Source organism: Phyllopteryx taeniolatus, chromosome 13, assembly GCF_024500385.1.
Source record: "Phyllopteryx taeniolatus isolate TA_2022b chromosome 13, UOR_Ptae_1.2, whole genome shotgun sequence".
In the NCBI taxonomy this organism is placed as follows: domain Eukaryota; kingdom Metazoa; phylum Chordata; class Actinopteri; order Syngnathiformes; family Syngnathidae; genus Phyllopteryx; species Phyllopteryx taeniolatus.
In genome coordinates this window covers 26856808-26877681 of record NC_084514.1, presented here as the reverse complement: position 1 = coordinate 26877681, position 20874 = coordinate 26856808, and the positions used below count along the sequence as shown (strand labels likewise).

Sequence of the window (20874 nt, the reverse complement as noted above, 5' to 3'; positions counted from 1 at the left end):
TATGGATTGTAATTGCTCAGAATGGCAATCTAAAGAGTGGGGGGAAAAAGGTTTATCTGATACTGTATTCGTCATACCTCTTTCAAAAATTCCCTCCCCTGATCAGAGATGACTGTTGACTATACCAAACAAATACAATTTTGAAGTGCTGCTGAAACCTCCACAGCAGACTTTGACCGTAGAGGTTCAGCGACAACAAACTGGCTAAACGAATCGGTCATTTTCAGAATCCATTTAATGTTTTTGTCTGGCAGTCTCCTTGAGTGGGCCAATCAGGTTCATCCCAACGAACACTCCAGTTTTATTTCACGTGTGAATATACATTTCACAGTTAATCGCCACAGCTGCCCCTCGCGTTGTCCAGATGCCTTGTGTCAACCGTCGAGACCTTCAAGTTCCTGGGAATTACAGTCTCTCAGGACCTGAAGTGGGCGACCAACATCAACTCCGTCCTCAAAAAGGTCCAGCAGAGGATGTACTTCCTGCGGCTTCTGAGAAAGCACGGCCTGCCACCGGAGCTGCTGAGACAGTTCTACACAGCGGTCATCGAATCAGTCCTGTGTTCTTCCATCACAGTCTGGTTTGGTGCTGCTACAAAAAAGGACAAACTCCGACTGCAACGGACAATCAAAACTGCTGAAAGGATTGTCGGTACCCCCCTACCCACCACTGAGGACTTGCACGCTGCCAGAACTAAGACAAGGGCGTGCAAAATCCTCTCTGACCCTCCGCACCCCAGTCACCAGCTCTTCCAGCACCTTCCCTCAGGTAGGCGCTACCGATCAATGCAAACTAGAACTAGTAGACATTCCAACAGCTTCTTCCCTCTTGCGATCAACTTCTTAAACACCTAACCTACAATTCCATGACAACATGCTGGCAATTTTTTGACTTGAGTTCGTTGTCACATTTCTGTGGGGCCAATTATGTATTACTTGTGCACTCACTGTAGTTGTCTCGCCATGCTGCACTATTTGCATATACTGGCCACTCATGCCAGAGTAGCATCTGCTCCATTTGCACACTGATTGAGGAGTATCTGTAACATTTGCACAACCAACATTGTCCCAGATTATCGCGCTACTCGTCACTTTAAACCGCATACACTCCTTGAAGTCTCAGCGCCCTTTGCACAATGGTCATTGCACCGGACTATTGCAATATTAGTCATTCGAACTGCTCTAAGTGCTAGAGGACTCTGCATCTTTTGCACAATTGTCAAAAAAATAATAATAATGTACCGGCATTACCAGATAACTATTAACCCTTTATTGCTCAGTGACTTTTTTTTGTCAATGTCTTTATGACTCAAAAGTGTTCTCTGTCAATTGACTGTCTGTTGTCGTACTAGAGCGGCTCCAACTACCGGAGACAAATTCCTTGTGTGTTTTTTGGACATACTTGGCAAATAAAGATGATTCTGATTCTGATTCTGACAAATTGTGGCGTAACTCGCCCGGCGCTGCCTCCTAGTCTTAGTAAAGCTGTGTTCGCCATCTGTAATCGCTCGCTCCCACGCCGCTCGCAACTTCACTTTGAACGCCCTGTTTACCAGTCCAGCGGTTGGAGTTGATTAATCCATTGCTCAAGTTGGTCTTCCAACTCGGGCCACCTCGCCTTGTTTCCGCGGAAACACAGCTTCGTCTTCTTGACTTGGCGAAGCTCGTTTTCCTGCTTCCTCCACTTGCGAACCATGGATTCGTTGATCGTGAATTCTCTCTCGGCTGCTCGATTCCCATGTTCCTCCGCGTAACTGATAGCTTGCAGTTTAAACTGTGCTTCGTAAGCGTGTCTCTTCGTAGGTGCAGTTTTTGACTGCGGTCAAGCCAGCCTCCACTCGTAAAGTGGCAGTTGAAGGAACCACTATTTTATAATCACCTATTACTCTCTCTGGTCGTGAAAATATGGTAATCATAGATATGGTGGTCCCCCTTATAGATGTCAAATTAGACCCTTTACAGTTTGCTTATCAACCTGGTGAAGGTGTGGAAGATGCAAAACTTTTACTTTTGGATCATCTATACAAGCACCTTGAGAAACCCAAGGCTTATGCACACATTTTATTCGCAGATTTTTCGCAGCCCCATATTTTAATTGAGTGTCTTGCATCTTATTTTAAGTTACCTGATCAGCTTTTGTTGTTGCAGGTTTGGGTGAATGGATCTATGTCAAGCACCAAGTGTGCATGTACAGGTTAACCTCAAGGCTGTGTGATGTCACCATTGCTTTTTGTAATGTATACTGACAGTTGTAGAACATCACAGGAGGGCAGTTATATGGTGAAGTTCTCTGATGATACTGCTCTCCTGTCCCTTCTTCAAAGTCCAAATCATGATCATGGATCATGGATCATGTTTGGATCTTAATGTTTCAAAAACTAAGGAAATGATCATTGATTTTAGACAGAACACAGAAATACCAAAATCAAGTATTATTCAAAATGAAGAATCTCATACAATCTTACAAGTACCTTGGCACTGTGTTCGATTCCAAATTAAAGTTTGACTTGAACACAGATGTAGTGGTAAAACAAGGTCAACAAAGAATTTACCTACTACGAAAGCTCAACTCATTCTCTGTCTGGCCGTTGCCGTGTGCCCCTAACGAGGATAAACAGATATTCAAAGTCCTTCATTCCTTCTGCTGTCAGGCTGCTCAACACTAGAACCGCTCTCTTTAAATGAAACCATCTCCCCGCACCCCCTGTATATGGTGTTGTCTTATTGTGTTGTATTGTTCTTAAATTATAGTTTTATATATGTATCCTTTGCAATGGTCCGGAAACGTTTTACTTTGTCCTGATGTGGTCACTCTTGTTTGTTGTGGCTGAATGTGTACCTGGATCTGGGATTCGAACCCCAGTCCTCAGAACTGTGAGGCAGATGTGCTAACCAGTCGGCGACCATGCCGCCATATTGTTGTGTTGTTTACATTAAAATATGTATAGAAATACAAAAACAAGCCAAATTAAATAAGACCAATTCTACAATAATGTCAGAAAGGATACTGGAAATGTATGTTGTATTTTGACAGTATGGATTGTAATTGCTCAGAATGGCAATCTAAAGAGTGGGGGGAAAAAGGTTTATCTGATACTGTATTCGTCATACCTCTTTCAAAAATTCCCTCCCCTGATCAGAGATGACTGTTGACTATACCAAACAAATACAATTTTGAAGTGCTGCTGAAACCTCCACAGCAGACTTTGACCGTAGAGGTTCAGCGACAACAAACTGGCTAAACGAATCGGTCATTTTCAGAATCCATTTAATGTTTTTGTCTGGCAGTCTCCTTGAGTGGGCCAATCAGGTTCATCCCAACGAACACTCCAGTTTTATTTCACGTGTGAATATACATTTCACAGTTAATCGCCACAGCTGCCCCTCGCGTTGTCCAGATGCCTTGTGTCAACCGTCGAGACCTTCAAGTTCCTGGGAATTACAGTCTCTCAGGACCTGAAGTGGGCGACCAACATCAACTCCGTCCTCAAAAAGGTCCAGCAGAGGATGTACTTCCTGCGGCTTCTGAGAAAGCACGGCCTGCCACCGGAGCTGCTGAGACAGTTCTACACAGCGGTCATCGAATCAGTCCTGTGTTCTTCCATCACAGTCTGGTTTGGTGCTGCTACAAAAAAGGACAAACTCCGACTGCAACGGACAATCAAAACTGCTGAAAGGATTGTCGGTACCCCCCCTACCCACCACTGAGGACTTGCACGCTGCCAGAACTAAGACAAGGGCGTGCAAAATCCTCTCTGACCCTCCGCACCCCAGTCACCAGCTCTTCCAGCACCTTCCCTCAGGTAGGCGCTACCGATCAATGCAAACTAGAACTAGTAGACATTCCAACAGCTTCTTCCCTCTTGCGATCAACTTCTTAAACACCTAACCTACAATTCCATGACAACATGCTGGCAATTTTTTGACTTGAGTTCGTTGTCACATTTCTGTGGGGCCAATTATGTATTACTTGTGCACTCACTGTAGTTGTCTCGCCATGCTGCACTATTTGCATATACTGGCCACTCATGCCAGAGTAGCATCTGCTCCATTTGCACACTGATTGAGGAGTATCTGTAACATTTGCACAACCAACATTGTCCCAGATTATCGCGCTACTCGTCACTTTAAACCGCATACACTCCTTGAAGTCTCAGCGCCCTTTGCACAATGGTCATTGCACCGGACTATTGCAATATTAGTCATTCGAACTGCTCTAAGTGCTAGAGGACTCTGCATCTTTTTGCACAATTGTCAAAAAATAAATAAATAATAAAATAAAATGTACCGGCATTACCAGATAACTAGCAACCCTTTAGTGCTAAGTGACTGTTTTTTTTTTGTCAATGTCTTTCTGTTTCCAAAGTGTTCTGTAAATTGACTGTCTGTTGTCGTACTAGAGCGGCTCCAACTACCGGAGTCAAATTCCTTGTGTGTTTTTGGACATACTTGGCAAATAAAGATGATTCTGATTCTGATTCTTTTTAGATGTGTTTCAGCACCCACCCACCCCCACAAAAAAGGGCTCCAAACAGACATCTATGCCAGTCTGTAAGATATTTAGTGGCCTTTCATATTATCTCACGTACATGACACAACTTACTTCTCTAAATCCAGTTCAAACAGAGAACAGTGGTACTTTCTGACCACCTGAATCGTTTCCTACAACTAGAAAAATAATGTCAGCTAACTCCTACCTAACAACATGAACAGTGACTTATGATTAAATACAGCAAAAATGAGGACAGCTAAAGACAATAGTGTGTTGAGAAATGCACAGCATGTCTTGGTTTAAAATGGTATATGGTCATATCACTGGAAGACAGGTATTGCTGTGTGTAGGGAGACCCCAGTCAGTCAGAGACGGGAAGGATTAGTGGAGCAAACCATTTTTGAGGCAATGTGGGGGAGGGGGTTTGAAGCGCTGTACACCCAAGTACTATGGTTTTACCCTTTTCTAGCTTGTTTAAAAGCAACATAGCCTACATTTTAAAGATTATTTTTTGATTTCTGAAATTTTAGTGGCGCTTCAGCACTCCCAAAATTGAGCTCGAAACACCCATGGGAGTGTGTACTTGTGTGATCGCCATTACCTTTATGGGATGTACAGTAGCTCATGTGCCACTGTTTTTATTGGGACGTTCATGGCATATGTGACAGCTCCTGACCTGAAACAGAAGTCAACTGTACTTGCAAAGATAGCTCATGTGCATATAGCCTATCCATCCATCCATTTTCCAAGTCGCTTATCCTCACAAGGGTGGCGGGAGTGCTGGAGCCTATCCCAGCTATCTTCGGGCAGGAGGCGGGGTACACCCTGAACTGGTTGCCAGCCAATCGCAGGGCACACATAAACAAACAACCATTCGCACTCACATTCACACCTATGGGCAATTTAGAGACTTCAATCAACCTACCATGCATGTTTTTGGGATGTGGGAGGAAACCGGAGTGCCCGGAGAAAACCCACGCAGGCACGGGGAGAACATGCAAACTCCACACAGGCGGGGCCGGGGATTGAACCCTCAGAACTGTGAGGCAGACGCTCTAACCAGTCGGTCACCGTGCCGCCCATATGGCCTAACATTTAATAAAAAAGAGTTTGGACATTCTGTAGTCCATATGTCAAACCTTGCCTTACCCAATCAACAGCATCCTGCTTAATGGCATAGTAGTAGCCAGCCAGTCTATTGTGCATCTCTGTGGTTGCCGGTGCCCTTCTGGTTATGGCATTCATGCAAAACTGGTCTTTTCTTCCTCACACATTCTAACCAGGTACAACAGTAAAACAGTCTGCCATCTGCGTAGATTATTATTATTATTATTTTAAGAAAAACTCAAACATAAACCAGTAATCTGAAAAATATGGACAGGGAAAAAGTTGATTACCTACCTAGCTATTATTTACTAATTAAAGAACTGAGTTCAGCTGACATAAATAATAATGTAAAATAATAATAATAAAACACACTGCTATGGTTGTTTCTTACAGTCATTTCTTGTTGTTGTACACTATTGTGGTTGTTACTTATTGTTGGGAGGCATCAGCCAGGGTTATGTGGGGAGGAGAAGGAGTCAGTAGACCATGTATTACTGAGGGCGTAGAAAGAGCAGGGGAGGGTGATTAGGGACAAGATGAGGGGAGGTACTGAGTGATGGTAAAGCGGCTAAAGAAAAGCTGGTGGTGGAGTTTTGGAATGGTGCAGAAGTATTTGAAAGAGTATGGAGAGGGGGAGGGGCTCTATGTTAATCGTTAGTATCAGTGCTAAAAACAGTGACAAAAGCATTAGAATTTTTTAATTTCAAAACGATTTTTTTTTGCTGATCGACCAATGGCGGTCCCTCCTTGTCCGTGGCATAAACTCAATCGGTATCCTCATTTTGGTCAGACACGTCACTAATGTGCGTTTTGTTTCACACACGGATATGAAAAGAGGACATGATTCGCCAGCGCGCTGTTGCAGCCCAACGAACCGACGTGACTACGTGACGGCCATGTTGGCAGGGGCAATGTTCCCATCAAAGGCAATGCATGGACATTGAAATGAAGTCGTAACATGCTCATTTCTGACTCGATGTTAATGAGGTTTACTTTTTTGTCTATGCCAAAGCATGTGCTATAAATACAGAACATTTGGGGAGGAAAATATTTTAAGGACAATTTGTCCCCTAGAAAGGTTGTACAGCGTATGCAGCACAATTTTCCGGCATCCTTGTTCTTTAGGTTTCCCTGTTGTCCGGAAACATTGAATGTGCAGATAACTTTGCCACTACTATCTTAACGTCGTCGTACGCATGCACCTTACAGGGGGTGTGTCTTATCTACGTATGTTCATATCTATGCTTTGACTTCACCCATGGCAACGGAAAATAACACACGCGTTAACTTACTGTAGGGTATGGTGGATAGCAAGATGGACAAAGATACACTGGCACAGGAAAGAGTTTTTATCAACGATATTGACTCATTTGCATCTAAATATATTGCAAAGGTGAAATCTGGCATTAGTAATTAAAGCGTTGTCATGAAATTTGTGCCGTAAAAGCAAAGGTGTTTCTTGTTGACAGTGTCTTGCCAAACATACGCTTGAAGGCGATGGCTCAGCTGAGAAAGAGGGTCGGACTTTGAAATCAAACGACTCTGGGTCACAAAGTTACAGGGTCGTTGGGACGATTTCAGACGGTTCAGAGGAGGACAGACCCTATGTGTTGGAAGCATACATTGTAAGTACCAACAAAAGTGCAATATAAAATAATAAACCCACAAACTGAAAAAGTGACGTATTGCTATTTTGTATGCAAGCGACCGAGTAGGGAAAAGATTCTTCAAAAACTGATGGAATGTGACGTGATCATCTACAACATTACTCAGCATCCTGAGCAGGTAGATGAAGCCTGCTGGGCAGTTACAGGTAGGCATTTTGCATGTTGAATAATAAAGTATATGTTTTAATATGTTTGTGTATGATAGCAACGTGTGTGTGTGTGTGTGTGTGTGCGCGCATCTACATGATTGCGGGGCGTCAGCATTCAGAGTTGTGGGTAGAGGACAGAAGCGGTGGAGAGCGCAGAGCGGGCAGAGATTTCAGATTCCTGAGAGTCTGATGAATCCAACTGTCTTTGAGTCGGCTAGTCCTGGCCCGCAGACTCCGCAGTCTCCTGCCTGATGGCAGCAGACTGAAGAGGCTGTGTGACGGATGGGTGGCCTCCGTCACACATCTGCTATGTGGAGGGCTTTGCGGGTGAGGCGGGTGCTGTAAATGTCCTGCAGGGAGGGAAGAGAGATTCCGATGATCTTCTCAGCTGCCCTCACTATGCGCTGGAGAGTCTTGCGGCAGGATGCGGTGCAGGCACCGTACCACACAGTGATGCAGTTGGTCAAGATCCTCTCTATGGTCGCTCTGTAGAACGACCATAGAGAATAATAATTATAGCAAGCAAGGTTGGAATGTAATTATTAACTAATGCTTTTATCACAGAGGCAGCATCCTCCCTTTTACAGGGATAAGCCTCGGGCCAACGAGTATACGCATCTACAATTACCAACAAACAGCGTTGGCCCCGTATACATTCAAGCATGTCTGTAAAATCCAATTGAATTTCCTCCCCCGGGTGTCTAGGCAATGGAAAAGTGCCCTGAAGTGGTTTCATTGTTGGCCGTATATTAAATAGTTGGCACACCTCGCAATTTTTCACCAGATTCTCAATTGCGTCCTGTAAATTGAGGGCACCAGTGAATGAGTGCTCGTATCATTCGCGCCTTACCCACATGAGTCGCTCCGTGAGCCTCCTCAACCAGGACCCGGAGCCGAACCACCAAGGGAACAGGACGACCGTCAGGGTGGCGCTACAAGCCTGTGGCATCTGGGGAAGCCTTGTTGGGTTTCTCTTCTGGGGATGCACGTTTTTGATCCTCCAGCAATGTCTCTCACATCACCTTTGGAAAAAGTTTAACTGGTCCTAACTCAGCACACACCATCTGATATGCTGGCACTGTCTGTTTTCCTGCCTCATTTCCCTCTTCGACCAAGCAATCACCCTTACTATGTCCCTTACATTTCATTGTAGCTACTTTTAAAGCCTCCCAAAGCCAAATAACCTTGTCCTGATGCTTTAGCTGCGTTCCCGTGGCTGTCATAAAACCTGCTCTTAACCATTGTGCCAGTTCTATGTGCACTATACCATAAACATATTTTGAGTCTGTATAAATGTTCAGAATTTTCCCTTCTGCTAACTCCAAAGCCCTTACCATTGCTCTCAACTCTGCAAATTGCGCCGATTGCTTCCCTTCCACCTTCTCTGTTTCCTTCAACTCAACCACTGTCCATGACCACTGTCATCTTGCTGCACCACTGCATATGCTGCCTGAAGCATATGATGGTTCGATTGATGGTTGGCTCCGACAGATCAAATCCCATAGTACCCTATGCCTATAGGAAACATTAAGTACTTAGGTATTAATATTTCGTCAAAACTCACAGAGCTATCCATCCATCCATCCATCCATTTTCTGAGCTGCTTCTCCTCACTAGGGTCGCGGGCGTGCTGGAGCCTATCCCAGCTGTCATCGGGCAGGAGGCGGGTTACACCCTGATTGGTTGCCAGCCAATCGCAGGGCACATACAAACAAACAACCATTCGCACTCAGTCACACCTATGGGCAATTTTAGAGTCTCCAATCAATGCATGTTTTTGGGATGTGCAGAAAATGCAGAAAATGGGCTTCTCTCCATCTAATATATGCGTGCAATGCACCAAAAATAGTTGTTTTAGCGGACGTCATGGGAGACGACCAAGAAGGACACCAGAATCAGAATCATCTTTATTTGCCAAGTATGTCCAAAACACACACTCCGGTAGTTGGAGCCGTTCTAGTACAACAGACAGTCAATTTACAGAACACTTTGGAGACATAAAGACATTGACAAAAAACAATTGTGCAAAAAGATGCAGAGTCCTCTAGCACTTAGAGCAGTTCGAATGACTAATATTGCAATAGTCCGTTGCAATGAACATTGTTCAAAGGGCGCTGAGACTTCAAGGAGTGTATGCGGTTTAAAGTGACGAGTAGTGCGATAATCTGGGACAATGTTGGTTGTGCAAATGTTACAGATACTCCTCAATCAGTGTGCAAATGGAGCAGATGCTACTCTGACATGAGTGGCCAGTATATGCAAATAGTGCAGCATGGCGAGACAACTGCAGTGAGTGCACGAGTAATACATAATTGGCCCCACAGAAATGTGACAACGAACTCAAGTCAAAAAATTGCCAGCTTGTTGTAATGGAATTATAGGATAGCTGTTTAAGAAGTTGATTGCAAGAGGGAAGAAGCTGTTGGAATGTCTACTAGTTCTAGTTTGCATTGATCGGTAGCACCTACCTGAGGGAAGGAGCTGGAAGAGCCGGTGACCGGGGTGCGGAGGGTCCGAGAGGATTTTGCACGCCCTTGTCTTAGTTCTGGCAGCGTGCAAGTCCTCAAGGGTGGGTAGGGGGGTACCGACAATCCTTTCAGCAGTTTTGATTGTCCGTTGCAGTCGGAGTTTGTCCTTTTTTGTAGCAGCACCAAACCAGACTGTGATAGAAGAACACAGGACTGATTCGATGACCGCTGTGTAGAACTGTCTCAGCAGCTCCGGTGGCAGGCCATGCTTTCTGAGAAGCCGCAGGAAGTAAATCCTCTGCTGGGCCTTTTTGAGGACGGAGTTGATGTTGGTCGCCCACTTCAGGTCCTGAGATATTGTAATTCCCAGGAACTTGAAGGTCTCGACGGTTGACACAAGGCAGCTGGACAACGTGAGGGGCAGCTGTGGCGAAGGATGCCTCCTGAAGTCCACGATCATCTCTACAGTCTTGAGCGTGTTCAGCTCCAGGTTGTGGGAATGACCCGAAACACACAGCTAAAAACACCCAAGAATAGCAAAGAGCAAAATGGTGGACTATTCTGAAGTGGCCTTCTAAAGGCTTCTTTATACTCGCGCGGGCAGCGTCACTGCGTAACTGTCCCGCAGTGCTCGAGCGCGACCCACGCGCGCAGTTTTGAAAATGTACTGTAGGCAGTTCACCTCAAAGTCGGCGCGTCGCTACGGCTGTTATTGGATAGGACACCACAGGCTAGAGTTTCCTCTTTTTGGGCCATTTCCAGTAGCCCTTTTTACTTTCCATAACAAGGAACAAAGCAACAACAATGGCAACCGTGGAACAGTGTCTGCTAGAACACATTGACCTAAATGACCAGATGATACGTTTCATTATGCTGCAAAATCGATCAAGAAGGCGGCGGCGTAGATGGTATGTAGAACCAAGTGGCACGCTGAGTACTTCATCACAGCATGTGACTAAAACGGAGCAATCACGAGAGATGATCTCCGCGGTGTTCTACGCGCAGCAACAATTTTTGCCGTGTGCACGTCAAGGTACGCAGAGGGGCCGCGCGGGCCAATTCGATAAAGAGGCCTTAAGAGCCCTGATCTGCCGTAAATCCTAGGAGCTGAAACATGCCGTCTGGGGAACGCACCCTTCAAACTTGAGACAACGGGAGCAGTTTGCTCATGAAGCCTCGATGGCAGTCATGGAGTTGGTAGAGGGGATATAAACATAGACAACAGAGAATACACTGTTAGTGTTTTTATAGGCTTAAAAAGCATTTGACACTATTGATCATTGTATATGAATGAAAAAATGTGAACGATATACCATATGAGGTCTGGCATAATTGGTTTAAAAGTTACTTGGATGACAGATTTCAATATGATAATATTTCAATATTTCACTTCTGCGGTCTCACAAAGATCTGTGCTGGGCCACAAGTTATTTATGCTATATATTAATGATATCTGCAATGTTTCCAAAATCTTCAAATGTTTCTTATTTGCTGATGGCACAACTCTCTACAGTGCAAGGAAAAACCTAGAAGAGCTTCTAACTACTGTGGAAAATAAATTAAATATATATATTTCTTAAATGGTTTGACGTCAACAAATTATCATTAAATTTAACTAGACATTTTTTGCACTAGACAGATAAATAAACAGGCAAAAATCATGATTTATTCTACTAAAATAGAAATAGTATATGAAAATAAATTCCTTTGAGAAATTATTGATGATAAACTATGTTGGAAATTTCATGTAGACTGTGAAATCCAAGATATAAAAAACCATAGCTATTTTACATAAAACTATAGGGCGTCTTAAATAAAAGGTCATTATAGACAGTACTCAGACGCTGTTCGAAAAAAGACATAATATAATATATTATTATTATGATTATTATATATATTATAATTTGAGAGGAACGGATATTTAAAAAATCCAAGACTAGAACAAATATTAAACAAATGTACCGCCATTAGAGGAATTAGCTTTTGGAATGATTATGATAATGAACTGAAAACATGTAGCTCCCTAACTTTGTTTCAAGATATGTTTAAAACAAGAGTGATAAATACAAATCTGGTATAAGGAGAAAAAAGTGTATACCTGTATGTATGCATAGATTATTTTTCACTCAAGACGATGTGAGTCCCGGGATGCACATGTCATGAAAAGAATGAGCTCCAACTCAGGAACAGTGAGTCCCTGCAACTTCACGGAGTACAGAAACAGTAATCCTCCGCTATATCACGGTTTTTGCTATGCGGTCCTGGTATATTGCTGATTTTTATTACAGTTGTTACTCTATTTTTTGTTTGTGCAATATGTTTTGTGTTATCCATTGCCCTTGCTGTTTCTATATATATTATATGTGTTTAGGCCTGTCACGATAGCAAGTGTTTTAGGATGAAGTAGTTTCCCCAAAACTATAACAACAAACGATAGCATCGTTGATTTTTTTTAATGCAACTGATATAATGATATTAGAGCATAATAATGCAAGTTAATCCTTTTTAAGAAAAAAATCACTTTTATTTATAATTCTAAGTACAATGAACATTGACATTGTAATGTAGAACAATAAATAAAATATCTTAGATACTAATATAAATAAAACAAAGGCTCTGTTCACAAAAATTGCACTTAAACAAATTATAAACTTTTGGCACAGAGGTATAAACAGTCATTAATGCCTTAACAGGCAATATACTGCCAATCAAGTTTCCAGTTGCTTAAAAAAAAAGTAGCAACATTAATAACACCAGTACTGTCGATCAAAAGCAACCTGATTTGATTCAAGATTTGTACTACTTTTTAAAAGTCTGCTGCCTTTCTTTAAAAGCTTCTTTGTCAACATGTTCAATGACTGCATCTCTTACAATAGTAATACTATACTGTATATATATATGCACCATATATAGTACACTGTCACGTCTTTGCATTGTTGGGCAAAGGGTGCCATAATTGCAAGCTGACGCGAAACGGGAATTGCTGAAGAAATTGGGTGGGATGGTTGTGTCTAAGATGGATTTCGTCACTTTGAGACAAATTCGAGACACCAGCTCATTGGTAGCGGGATGGCCGCATTCATCTGGCTTGAATCCAAAATGTTCCACCACATTGCATTGGCATCAGGTTTTGGAAGTAATTCCATTTATGCCGCCCAACTTTCTGTAACTGTGCAGCTACCGGCTTGCTGTCTGAAAACTTAGCTTCGTGTACGCAAGCATGCGCATTTCAAAAGCGCTCAGACAAGCACACGGCCAATCAGATGGAGGGTCCCTGCCCTTCACTATTTCTGATTATTTTTGAGACCACGATGGGTGTCATGTATCTGCTTTCAAATTGCAGAAATTCATTTTTTTTTTCCTCAAATGACTGGGCACCTGTACGCACCGTCTGTTTTTTTTTTTTGGCACACCATTCAGAAATTAGGCAGCATATGCAACCAAATTAGTCACACTCTGGAGTGCTGTCCTGTCAAAAAATTTAAAATTCATATGCCAGATTTCCAGCACCACGGCAGAGTACGAAGCCATAGCTCTGCATCCTAAACCGAAAATGTATCGTACTTTATGCGTTCCTGCTCATTTTTGTACGTCTCAGATGCAGGATGCACATCAAATGAGATCCCTGTTTATGTGTATATATGTGTATGTACTGTATATATACAGATCCTTTCCAAAAAAATCGAGTATCATGGAAAACTTTGTTTATTTCCATAATTCCATTACAAAATGTAATCTTTCATAGATTATAGATTCAGGGTCCACAATTTAAACAATTTCAAGTATTTGTTTGTTTATTTTTACATAATTTGGGCTTCCAGCTAATAAATCCTACGAAATCAGGAATTAAAAAAATGTGAATACTGTGAAGAAATCAGCCCAAATTTTGCAGGCCATAAATGTAAACTGAGTGTCACACACTAATCATCAACTAAACTCAAATCACCTGCACAGGTTTCTCCAGGTGTCATTAAATTGCTTCAGTTTGCTTCAATTGTCTCAGGCTTCAATATGGGGAAGACTGCAGACGTGAAAACTGGCCAGAAGACCATCATTGATACCCTCCATAGGATGGGTAAGCCACAAACGTTCATAGCTAAGGAGGCTGGCTGTTCACAGAGTGCTGTGTCCAAGCATATCAATGGAAAGTCTAGTGGAAGGACAAAAATGTGGCAGGAGAAGATGCACCAGCAAAAGAGATGACCTTGGGCTTCAAGCGGAAGTGAAGATTCAAGAATCTAGTAGAGATCCAGAAAGAGTGGAATGAGGCGGGAGTCACAGCTTAAACAATTACCACATTCAGACGCATCCGGGAGACAGGCTACAACTATCGGGTTCCTCGGGTCAAGGCACTTCTGAGCGTAGGAAGCGTCACAACTTGGTCAAGGAGAAGAAGGACTGGACTGTTGGCCAGTTGACCGAGGTCCTCTTTTCCGATGATAGTAAAGTGTGCCTTTCATTCGGGAATCACGGTCCAAGGGTTTGGAGGAAGACCGGTGAAGAACAGAACTCAAGCTGCTTGAGGTCCAGTGTGAAATATCCAGAGTCAGTCATGATTGGGGGTGCAATGTCCAGTGCAGGCCCCTGCCCATATCGCCAGAAGCACCAAAACCAGGTTTGATGCCCATGCCATCACGGTGCTTGATTGGCCAGCCAACTCGCCGCCTCTGAACCCCATTGAGAATCCATGGGCTATTATCAAGAGGAAAATGAGGGGCACCAGACCCAAAAATAAAGAACTGACAGCAAGCATCAAGGAAATCTGGGCTTCCATAACTCCCAGGCAATGCCACAGGCTGGGTGCCTCAATGCCACGGCGCATCGAGGCAGTGATTACAGCAAAGGGATTCCCAACCAAGTATAGAAGATTAATGTATCGTTTTAAAAGTATCATATTTTGATTGATTTAATGTGAGCCTAATTTCTTTCTTTTTTTTCCTCTACAAAAACTGTGAAGTAAATGATTTCTTCACAGTATTAAATTTTTGGGAATTCCTCATTCCTCATCAAACAAATAAATGCTTTGAATTGTTTAAATTGTGGGCCTTGAATCTATAATTGATGGAAGTTTAACTTTTTGAATGGAATTATGGAAATAATGGAAACTTTTTAGAGAGGGTCTGTGTGTGTGCATGTGTGTTTGTGCGTGTGTATAAACGCAACACTTGTTTTTGCTCCCATTTTTCGTGAGCTGGACTCAAAGATCTAAAACTCCTGTTCATTGGCTGTGTTGGATATAGTCAGGAACGGGAACACGCGGTCATATACGCCGATCCAGAGCATCCCAAACATGCTCAATGGGTGGCATGTCCGGGGAGTATGCTGGCCATGCAAGAACTGGGATGTTTTAACAAAGAAAAAAAAAACACAAAACGGACCAAAACTTGTCCCCTGGTGAGCCATCGGATTTCTGTATGTAGTAACAGGTCACCATATTCAGCTGACAGCTCCTCCAAAGCACCTTGAATGCTCTGTGCTGTTTAGCCCTGGAGCAGATGCTGTTTATGATCTTCATCATAGGAGTCATCACATGCTCAAAGCCGATCACTTTTGTACATAATGCCTGCTGGTAAATTATGATGCAATGGTACTGCAGAAACTTTGGGAACTGTGTCACCTTAACAGTGAAGGAACCTGTGTTTTAAAATCTCCTATTACTCCCGTGGTTCCACGCGTGCTCGTTTTCGTGAAAGAACTTCGTTCACAACAATGTATAAAAACCAACCAATTTATTCCTGACAGAGGAGTCTATACATTTTGCAAAGCTCTGGGTCCGTAACTATCTTATCCTTAGCAGATAAATTAGTCGAACAAAAACTATCTGATTCTACCCCAGACTTATACAATGTTTCAAACGGGCCAGTATGGAATCGCTGTCGTCTGATTGGTCCGTAATCTGACGTCATCGTTGTTCTGCGGACTGATGACCATCTGATCTGGCTCCAGACTTCTCCTCCAGGTGTCGCCTGCAGATGTCGCCTGCAGATTCCGGCCCACATTCCTGCATTCAATGTTTATAGTAGCTTCCCGCAGTTCCTTTCTTCCTTGACATCTGTTTTTTATTGTCTCCAAATACCCCCTGATGGGGGGGGGGCCTTCCTGCAATATACTCCTACCCCCTATCTGATTCTACTCAATACACATCCTCGCTTACCTTCCAAACTACTTATCCCATGAAACTCTATATTATATTCTATTACATATAGAATTACATATTAGAATATAAAGTATTCTATATTCCCTTCAACAGTGAGCAATGAATCCTCTATATCGGCCAATCATAGCAGGAGCCCTGTCTGTAGTCACAGATAGCAGTTTTTCTAACAGTACCTTTTTCTCCGCAAAACGTTTGCATGGAAGCTTGTGTGACAAGTTCTGAAATGTCTCTCCACATTGTGCTGCTTTGGCATCACCACAGTCACTCCACACACACACTATTTTTTCACATTGGTAAAAAAATAAAAAGTAAAAAAAAGTACTCGGCCTCCCATTCACTGTGAAATTTATGTTGTCGTTCTTTTGTGTTGTGTTTTGTGTTTTTGGGGGATTAAATCACCTCAGCGTCGCTGTGCCTGCTAGCTTCTCTCCACTAATGCTACGATTTGGTCACGCGCTACAATATGACCTTTGAACTCGACTGTTGTTGTTTTTTAAAATACTGTCATTTCCAAATTTACACCAATTTATCAACAAAAAATATCGATGCAGCACACTGTTAAGTGGCACTTTTTTTTTTTTTTAGAATAACATTTTTGAAAAATAGTTCACTGGTGAACTATTTTTAGAACAGTCGACTCATAGGGTTCCTGCAGGGCGACACGGGCACCGCATTGGTGACCCCTGGCCTTTTGTATAATACGTAATGTATCATGGGGCCAACTCCACTGAGACAAGAATCTCTGCAGAACGAAGCGCCCCATGAGAACCTGCACGAATGTTAATGGCAGACTATGACCACGGCAGATGAATGCAAGATTCATTTAACACATCATGGCAGATGATTGACGAGAGCCACTGCTCACTAAAACTAAACTGGTAGTAGACAAGATGTTGCCAGCCAGCATGGCGTACATGTTTTTTGGAACCGAGTCCTGCTTTCACAGATCTTGGTCATGGCGAGGGATCATGATGATTAAAGTAAGCCATTTTAAACTAACAAGATGATTCAAGAACAGTTACAGAGTTGTTATTTTAGCTGCAGGCTTCGGGTCATTGTCTTGTTGGAAGGTGAGCCTTTAGCCCAGTCTGAGGTCCTGAGCACTCTGGAAAAGGTTTTCGTCCAGGATACCCCAGTACTTGGGCGCATTCATCTTTCCTTCGATTGCAACCAGTCGTCCTGTCCCTGCAGCTGAAAAACACCCCCACAGCATGATGCTGGCACCACAATGCTTCATAGATGGACTGTATTGGACAGGTGATTAGCATTGCCTGGTTTTCTCCACACACTCATCAGACCAGAGAATCTTATTTCTCACCATCTTGGAGTACCTTAGGTGTTTTTTAGGGAACTCCATGCGGGCTTTTATGTGTCTTGCACTGAGGATAGGCTTACGTCTGGGCATTCTGCAATAAAGCCCTGACTGGTGGAGGGCTGCAGTGATTGTTGACTTTCTAGAATTTTCTCCTATCTCCCGACTGAATCTCTGGAGCTCAGCCACAGTGATCTTTGGGTTCTTCTTTACCTCTCTCACCAAGGCTCTTGTCCCCCGATTGCTCAGTTTGGCCGGATGGCCAGCTCTAGGAAGGGTAAAGGTAATCCAAAACGTCCTTCCATTTAAGGACTATGGAGGCCACTGTGCTCTTAGAAACCTTAAGTGCAGCAGAATTTTTATTGTAACCTTGGCCAGATCTCTGCCTTGCCCCAATTCTTTCACTGAGCTCTTAAGGGAGTTAATTCGACCTCATGACTTTCATTTTCTCTGACATGCACTGTGAGCTGTAAGGTCTTCTAGACAGGTGCTTGGCTTTCCTAATCAAGTCCAATCAGTATAATCAAACACAGCTGGCCTCTAATGAAGGTGTAGAACAATCTCAAGGATGATCAGAAAAAATGGACAGCACCCGAGTTAGACATAGGAGTGTCACAGCAAAGGGTCTGAATACTTATGGCTCTGTGATATTTCAGTTTGTCTTTTTTTTTTATTTTTCAAAAATGTCAACAATTCGTTTTTTTTCTGTCAATATGGGGTGCTGTGTGTACATTAAATGATTTTAGCAAATGGCTGTAATACATTAAATGATTTTAGCAAATGGCTGTAATACAACAAAAAGTGAAAAATTTAAGGGAGTCTGAATACTTTGCATACCCACTGTATGTTTCGTGGATCGACATCCGTATGTTGATGGGGGCATGTGGGGTTGCTGATGGGGACCGTTGCGGTCGCGGACTGCCACACGTTTGTCAATGGGTGCTGACGGGGATCATTGCGATTGCGGACCACCAGACGTTTGTTGATAGAGGTGGATGCTGACAGACCTTTGCGATCACGTAACGCCAAACATTTGTCAACAGGGGTTGTGGGGGTTGCTAACGGACCTTTGCGGTTACTTTCCTTAACGGGGGGTACCAACAATTTTGTCCACGTATGTACAGGTCTCCCTTCGGAACCTTCGTAAACACTCGGCAAACATCAGCACATATTCGGAAGTGTTTCTTCGTCAGTTTTGTTACATCACGTGAGATTTCTACATCTTTCTGTATTGGAGGACTTGTCTCTTCATCAGCGGTGGAACAGAATCTTTAAGTGTGTGGTGTTGTGTGTTAAGGCTATCGGAGCACTCCACACACAATATGACCAAAACTGTTACATGCCTGATTTGTTTATCTTCAAGTGTGGGGTCTGTAGTCAGGGGCGTCGAACAGGTAGGGATGAGGTGTCATCTGTCCCAGGCTGTCAAATAATTTTTGGAAGAGGGCCTCCATGGAGGTGCTATACAGGGGCCCATAATCTGGTGCGACGCTCATGTCTGTGGCACGTGATAGTTGAAAAATCCTTTTGTGTGTCCGAGGCCAAAGCTAAATGTTTCAGAGTTGTTTTCTGTTTTGTGTATTTGCAGCCCTCCATGATAAAAAAACCCATTTTAAGCAACCAAAAAGGTTTATCCTCATCTCTACAGTGATGACTTGGGCGTGCAGTGAGCCAATCAGTTCTGTAAGTATTTTGTGAAGTCTTTTTTTTTTTGTCTGGTGTCCAGGTAATTTTTTGTCTGCTGTCCAGGTAATACCCAAAAAATTCACACATTCAAGTATTCATTTAAATCAGTGGTTCTCGACCTACTTTCTGCCCGCATCTCAAAATGTTTACATTTTTCATTTGTTACACCCAATATAATTTCAGATATTCATAAATTTTTACATGTACCTAGCTACCTGGAAATTAGTCCAAGTTGTACTCTGCTGTCTGATGAAAGAGGCTCTATGACCTTGAACAATGTCTAAAATGGTTATAGCTATGTTTAGCTATGAGACCAAGATGGCGCCTACCAGTGTGGTCGCCTCGGTTACGCGCTGTCTAGTATTGTTTTTGTTTTTGTGTTTTTCGTTTATCTTTGGAGACATTACACGACTCACTTACACAAGGGGAGACTTGCTAACCATCAAGGAGGCTACTCCAGACTTTCTTTCACCAACTTTCGCAAATCCACTCAGTTTTTTCCCCCCCGAGTTACTCACCGGAGCGGCTTCCGCAGTCTTCGGCGCATGAAGGCGGAGGCGACGCCACAGAGGGAAGTGAGCCGGCATTCAGGTGGAACTCCGAAAGAGAGGACACAGATTGGCGTTCCCGTCGATCCACCTCGCGAATGTACGCTCCCTACCCAACAAAATGGACGAGGTTCATCTTCTGTTAAAGACCAGTAAAGACTTCGGACGTTCCCACCAGGGAAAATAACGCATACCGTGCTATACCTCGTGCAGCCCTGGGCTCCTCTGATCACTGCTTAATTCACTTAATACCGACGTACAGGCAAGAACTTAAATGCGCGAAGCCTACAGTGAAAACAGTGAAAAAGTGGACCAATGAAGCAAAGATAGAACTTCAAAGCTGTTTAAACTTCACAGACTGGAGTTTTTTTGAAAATTCAGCTGGCAAGCCTGGATGAATATACGGACACTGTCACATCCTATATCAGTTTCGGTGAAGATGTGTGTGTACCAACAAAGTGATTTCGCACATTCAACAACAACAAGCTGTGGTTCACTGCCAAACTTAAGCAGCTTCGCCAAGCTAAGGAGGACGCATATCAGAGCGGGGACAGGGCCCTGTATAATCACGCTAGAAACCAGCTGACTAAAGAAATTAACATTGCAAAGAGGAACTATGCAGCAAAGTTGCAAAAACAGTTTAGCGCTAACAACTCTAAATGAGTCTGGCATGTATTCCAATCGCTGACCAATTACAAGCGACGATCCCCCCAAGCTGAGAACAATAGCACACTAGCCAACGACTTGAATACCTTCTACTGCAGATTTGAAAAGGACACTTGCACACCCCACACCCACCCAGCCGCACCACCGACCACAATCAGACCACCGACTTCTGCGTTAACCATCCACGAAGAGGATGTGAGATGCATCTTCAAACAACAAAACATTAACAAAGCGGCAGGTCCAGACCATGTGTCCCCATCCTGCCTCAAAGTCTGCACAGACCAGCTCGCTCCAATCTTCTCACAGATATTCAATAGATCTCTGGAACTGTGCGAAGTACCATCCTGGTTCAAACGGTCCACCATCATTCCAGTCCCCAAGAAACCTACAATCTCGGGTCTAAATGACTACAGGCCTGTCGCCTTGACATCTGTGGTCATGAAGTCATTTGAACATCTCGTGCTGGACCACCTCAAGAGCGTCACAGGTCCCCTGCTGGACCCCCTGCAGTTTGCCTACCGAGCGAACAGGTCTGCGGATGATGGAGTCAACATGGGACTGCACTTCATCCTAGAACACCTCGACAGTGCAGGGACCTATGCGAGGATCCTGTTCGTGGACTT

The 20874-nt window shown here is 43.4% G+C and overlaps 1 protein-coding gene across 3 annotated transcripts in view; it reads left to right on the top strand.

Annotated features, from left to right (window-relative positions):
- Positions 1 to 6864: 6864 nt before the first annotated feature.
- The window catches only part of ak7b (adenylate kinase 7b), a 224280-nt gene continuing 210270 nt past the window's right edge, over positions 6865 to 20874 (top strand). For all 3 annotated transcript variants that reach the window (XM_061795579.1, XM_061795577.1, XM_061795578.1), the window contains exons 1-4: positions 6865 to 6991; positions 7068 to 7223; positions 7303 to 7411; positions 18940 to 19034. In XM_061795579.1, coding sequence (XP_061651563.1) covers positions 6899 to 6991; positions 7068 to 7223; positions 7303 to 7411; positions 18940 to 19034 — 453 coding nt within the window. In that variant the 5' untranslated portion in view covers positions 6865 to 6898. The remainder of the gene's footprint in view (positions 6992 to 7067; positions 7224 to 7302; positions 7412 to 18939; positions 19035 to 20874) is intronic.